At 44.1% G+C, this 5,742-nt stretch overlaps 1 protein-coding gene across 1 annotated transcript; it reads left to right on the forward strand.

Moving 5' to 3' along the window:
• Positions 1-1,706: 1,706 nt before the first annotated feature.
• LOC127677914 (endogenous retrovirus group K member 6 Gag polyprotein-like) lies at positions 1,707-2,967 on the forward strand (the record flags this gene model as incomplete). Its single annotated transcript, XM_052172853.1, is given in 2 exon segments — positions 1,707-2,084; positions 2,086-2,967. Coding segments are annotated over 2 exon segments (1,260 nt in total), but the record flags the coding sequence as incomplete, so codon positions are not given.
• Between the last annotated feature and the right edge of the window lie 2,775 nt (positions 2,968-5,742).

Here is a 5,742-nt window from a genome sequence, read left to right on the forward strand (position 1 = left end):
GGAGAGTGGGCCCTGCACCTTGCCTGGCAGCACAGCAGAGCTGACCCTGGTGGCAAATGTGTGGGTGAGCCAGCCCCAAGGACATGAGAGCAAGAAAGCTGTCCCTGCCCCTTGCTCACTTTGGCACTGGGTGAGCTAGTCAGGGCAGTGCTGGAGAGCTTAGCCTTGGTGGTGCAGGCTCAGGTCTGGAGGGCTGACCAATCCGTTACCTCCCAGGCCCAGATCCAGAGCTTTGAGCTGGCCACCCCAACATCCACCCCATCTATAATCTAGAGCATGCGAAAGGGCCAGTCCTGCAGACCCAAAGCTTCAGGATCTCCATCTATAACAGGACATCTGACAGGAGTACCTAGTGAAGATCCAGTAGTGATACTGCTGCAGAAGCCAGAGGCCTTGAAACAAACTAATGACTCATCATTGCAATGAACATTTGCAAGTAAAGATGTATGGACAAATGATATACTGTGTGACACACTGTAGCAACTACAGCTTCCAGGACAAGATCTGTTTTTTTTTTTTTAATCTATCTTTTATTCTTTTTTGAGGAGGAGGTTGAGGGTGGAGGGTTGTCTCTTCCCCCACAACATTAAGCTGGCTGGCAACCCCCAACTCTTCCGATGGGCTACCTCCGGCCTTTGTTCCTGGGAACAATAAGGCATGTCACCTTAACTACCAACATTGCCTCAAGGCGGCTTCACCTGACACCCAACAGAGACCTCGCCAGTCTGAAGGCAGGTGACCCGCTGAGATCTGGAGCCAAAGAAGACTCACAGCCCTGCCTTTGATGTGACCGGCTTCTGGGAGGGGTGGCTGATTCCCCCAAGACTATAAATCTTGTCATAAAAATATTAAAGTTAGTCTTGACCGGATTTCCAGCCTTGACTCACATCTCTCTCGCCTTAACCTCAAAATTCTCTTTCAGGCAACCCAGTTCACATGTAGCCACAGGTGGTTACATATTGGCGCCAGAACGTATGGGAGAATTTCCTGAGGTGACCCTGTCCAGCGAAGCTTCGCAGAAAAAGTGAAAGGAAAATGGTATCCGCACGGTAAGCAACATAGAGGTCAAATGCTAGCGCTAGTGTAAAATTTTATTCTATTGTTGTGAGTGCAGAGGCATACGGGTTTTGCAAGCAAAACTGTGCTGACCCGGCACAGTGGCCGCTTGGGTTGAAAGATAGGGAAATATGGGACAGGAAAGTTCATGCGAAATTTGCGCCCGCAATATTCAAGAATTGCTTCAGGCGAAAGGGATAGGGTTTGAAGAAGAAAGATTGGAGGATTTCTTGGACCAGATATATTCTTGCTGTCCTTGGTTCCAAGAAAAATGAATGTTAAACGAGAGAACTTGGGAAAGAATTGGTAATTCGCTAAAGGCAGCCAAGGCAGATAATATTACTCTCTGCCTCTGGATACTTATAAAGGATATTATAGATGAAGGAGGTTTGGAAGAATTAGATATTATTCAAGAAATTGAGGAATCTCAAGAAGAAAGCCTGCCAGAGAGGACCCCTGCAAGGGAGGACCCTCCACACCCTAAGTCACATAAACGCAGAGACAGTGCTGATGAGCCAATTGTAAAAAAGACAGCTCATCCCAAAAAAAGAGCAACTGAATCTCATGGAGAAGAATGGGCCCCTGTAGCCCCATCTGCTACGCCTATGACCTTGATGGCAGGAGACGAGATCCAGAGAGGTATGCAGTTACAAAAGTTGGAGTTTGAAATTAAATTGCAGAAATTGACTAATGAATTACAGGAGCTAAAAAGGGTGTCTAATACTAGAGAGAACAATAATTCTGAGACCCGCCAGTCGCCATTAGAAAGAGTTATAAGCCAGGCTCGCGGAGAGGGGCAGGATACGTCAGAAATCTTAGCTTTTCCGGTCCTTGAGATTGAAGACCAGGAAAATGTGATTAGACAATATCAGACTTTGGAATTTAAAGTGATAAAAGAATTAAAGCTAGCCGTAGCCCAGTACGGCCCGACAGCTCCTTTTAAACAGGCGTTATTGGATACTGTGATAGAGTCGAATTTAACTCCACAGGATTGGAGAACACTGTGTAAGGCCACGTTGTCGGGGGGGGGGGGGGGTAGATTTCTTGCTTTGGAGTTCTGAATGGCGTGAGGCTAGCAAAAGAACTGCCACCACTAATACTCAGGCAGGCCATCCAGAATGGAATGCTGATATGTTACTGGGAGAAGGTGTATATGAAGGAAATACTAACCAGATGGGTTTTCCCATCGCAGTGTATGCGCAGATTGCGGTGGCTGCCCGCCATGCTTGGAATCTTTTACCATCAAAGGGAGATCCTAGTGGGAATCTAACAGGTGTCAAACAGGCTCCCGATGAACTTTTTCAGGATTTCGTGGATAGATTGCTAAAAACAGCTAATAGAATTTTCGGAAATTCTCAGGCAGAAAATCCGCTGGTTACCCAACTAGCCTACGAGAATGTTAATGCGGCCTGCCGGGAGGCGATTAGACCTCATAGGGGGACGACAGACTTAGTTGGTTATATTCGTCTTTGTTCTGAAATTGGTCCCTCGTATAATCAGGGTTTAGCAATGGCTGCAGCGTTGCAGGGAACCACCATTCAGGGAATTCTTTCGCAGAGACGAGGAAATAGAAGGTGTTTTAAATGTGGCAGTCTGGGTCATTTTAAAAGTGATTGCCCTGATAACAGGGCTACTATAAACGGGCAATCAGGTTGTTCACCAGGAACATGCCCTAAGTGTAGAAAAGGAAATCATTGGGTGAAGGGATGCAAGTCCAAAACTAATATTCATGGCAGACCTGTGTCGGGAAACGGGAGGAGGGGCCCGCCCCAGGCCCCGATTCATCCACGACAGACAGTCTGTGGGGCAACGCAGCTGCTGCCGAGCCAAGGAAATCTATCTTTGAACTCGCCAGAGCTACACCAGGAAGTGCAGGATTGGACCTCTGCAGTGTATTCCATGCCGTATTAACCCCAGAAATGGGCATCCAGGTCCTGCCTACCGGAGTTTTTGGACCATTACCTGAAGGAACTTGGGGATTACTGTTAGGACGAAGCAGTTCTACTGTAAAGGGACTGCAGATTTATCCAGGTGTCATAGACAGTGACTATGAGGGAGAAATAAAAATTATGGCTGCTTCCCCTCATGGTGTCATAACTATACCTGCTAACCAAAGAATTGCTCAGCTTGTCTTGGTTCCTTTACATCCACTGCCTTCCAAATTCGTTAAAGATAAAAGAGGAAAGGAGGGCTTTGGCTCCTCCGGAGTGTATTGGGTTCAGTCTATCACCAATAAAAGACCTAACCTTAAATTGACTATTGAAGGAAAGAGTTTTGAAGGATTAATAGATACGGGAGCCGATGTTACAATTATTAAAGGACAGGATTGGCCGTGTAGCTGGCCACTGACGGAGACACTTACGCATCTCCAAGGCATCGGATATGCCAATAATCCTAAACAGAGCGCGAGACTTCTAACTTGGAAAGATACAGAGGGAAATTCAGGGCAAATTCGGCCTTATGTTATACAAGACTTACCTACTACCCTTTGGGTAGAGACCTCCTATCACAGATGAATTTGATTATGTGCAGCCCTAATGAAATCGCCTCTAAGCAAAAGACAGAGCCAGAATCTTTACCTGCTCAGGGGCTTGGGAAAGAAGGGCAAGGCACTAGAAAGTTTAAAAACCCCCAGCCAAACCCTAACTCTAGAAGTCTGGGGCATTTTCGGTAATGGCCACTATCTTGCCTGCATCCCACGCCGATAAAATTCAATGGCTTAGTGATAATCCTGTGTGGGTTGATCTGTGGTCTTTATCTAAGGAGAAATTGGAAGCCGCCTCTTTGCTAGTGCAGGAACAATTGAAGGCGGGATATTTAATAGAGTCTTTATCTCCATGGAACACGCCAATATTTGTTATTAAAAAAAAATCCGGCAAATGGAGATTGTTACAGGATTTAAGAAAAGTTAATGAAACCATGTTGCCCATGGGAACTTTACAAGCTGGTCTTCCATCCCCCGTGGCTATCCCGAAAGGGTTTCATAAAATAGTCATAGATTTAAAAGATTGTTTCTTTACTATTCCATTGCACCCTGAGGATTGCAAAAGATTCGCGTTCAGCGTTCCTTCTATTAACTTCATAGAGCCTATGAAAAGATATCAATGGACAGTACTTCCTCAGGGCATGGCTAACAGCCCGGCTTTATGCCAGAAATTTGTAGCACAGGCTATTCAGCCTGTGAGACAGAAATGGCCAGATATTTACTTTATCCATTTCACAGATGATTTTCTAATTGCAGGAAAAAATCCTCAGACCTTGCTTTTATGTTTTAAAGATTTACAGCAAGCTTTGGTCGCTAAAGGATTGCAAATAGCACCAGAGAAAGTTCAGACCCAGGAGCCGTATAATTATCTGGGTTTTAAACCCAGGCAATTTTTTCCCAGAAGATAATTATCCGCAGGGACAATTTGAAAACTTTAAATGATTTTCAGAAGTTATTGGGTGACATTAACTGGCTTCGGCCGTATTTAAAGCTTACAACAGGAGAATTACAACCTTTATTTGATATTCTAAAGGGGAATGCTGACCCGACATCCCCCAGATTATTAACTTCAGAAGGACTTTTGGCTTTACAGACAGTGGAGAAAGCTATTGAAAATCAATTTGTTACCTATATAGATTATTCTTTACCTTTGCATCTGCTAATTTTTAATACTACTCACTCGCCTACAGGTTTATTATGGCAAAAGGCTCCTCTGATGTGGATTCATTTGAGGGTGTCTTCAAGGCGTAATATTTTGCCATATTTTGAGGCGGTGGCCCAAGTAATTATGCTTGGTAGAAAGCAGGCACTAACTTATTTTGGCAAAGAACCAGATATTATTATACAACCTTACAGTGTAAATCAGGATGATTGGTTAAAACAGCATAGCACAGATTGGTTGCTAGCTCAAATAGGCTTTGAAGGGAGTATAGATAACCATTATCCTCAAGACAAATTGATAATGTTTTTAAATATGCATGAGAAATGACATCTTTACAGCCGTTGCATAACGCTCTCTTAATTTTCACAGACGGCTCTTCCAAAGGAAGAGCCGGATATCGTATTAATAATCAGCAGGTGGTCGTAGAGACGCCTGGGCTGTCTGCTCAGTTATCAGAGCTAACAGCGGTGTTGTGTGTCTGTAAATAGTACGTTTAATCTTTTTACTGACAGTGCTTATATTGCATTTTCTATACCACAATTAGAAACCTGTGGCATGTTTAATTTTAATACGCCAGATGGATCCTTGTTTTCACAATTGCAAAGTATCATTCTTGCTAGGAAAAATCCCTTTTATATTGGTCACATCCGAGCCCACTCAGGTCTTCCTGGACCTCTGGCTCAGGGTAATGAGTGCATCGACAAAGCGCTTATAGGCCAAGCTTTGGCACTTACATCCGTGGAATTGGCAAAACGTGATCATGATAAATTTCATCTTTCTAGTCATACGTTGAGACTCCGCCATAAGATCACTAAGGAGCAAGCAAGAATGATTGTAAAACAATGCCCTAATTGTCTCACTTTAGCACCAGTGCCCCATTTAGGAGTTAATCCACGTGGTCTTATGCCCAATCAAATTTGGCAAATGGATGTAACTCACTATGCAGAATTTGGGAAATTAAAATTTATACATGTTTGCATTGATACGTGCTCGGGACTCATTTTTGCCTCCCTGCATATGGGAGAAGCCTCTAAAAATG

Source organism: Apodemus sylvaticus, chromosome 2 (genome assembly GCF_947179515.1).
Source record: "Apodemus sylvaticus chromosome 2, mApoSyl1.1, whole genome shotgun sequence".
In the NCBI taxonomy this organism is placed as follows: domain Eukaryota; kingdom Metazoa; phylum Chordata; class Mammalia; order Rodentia; family Muridae; genus Apodemus; species Apodemus sylvaticus.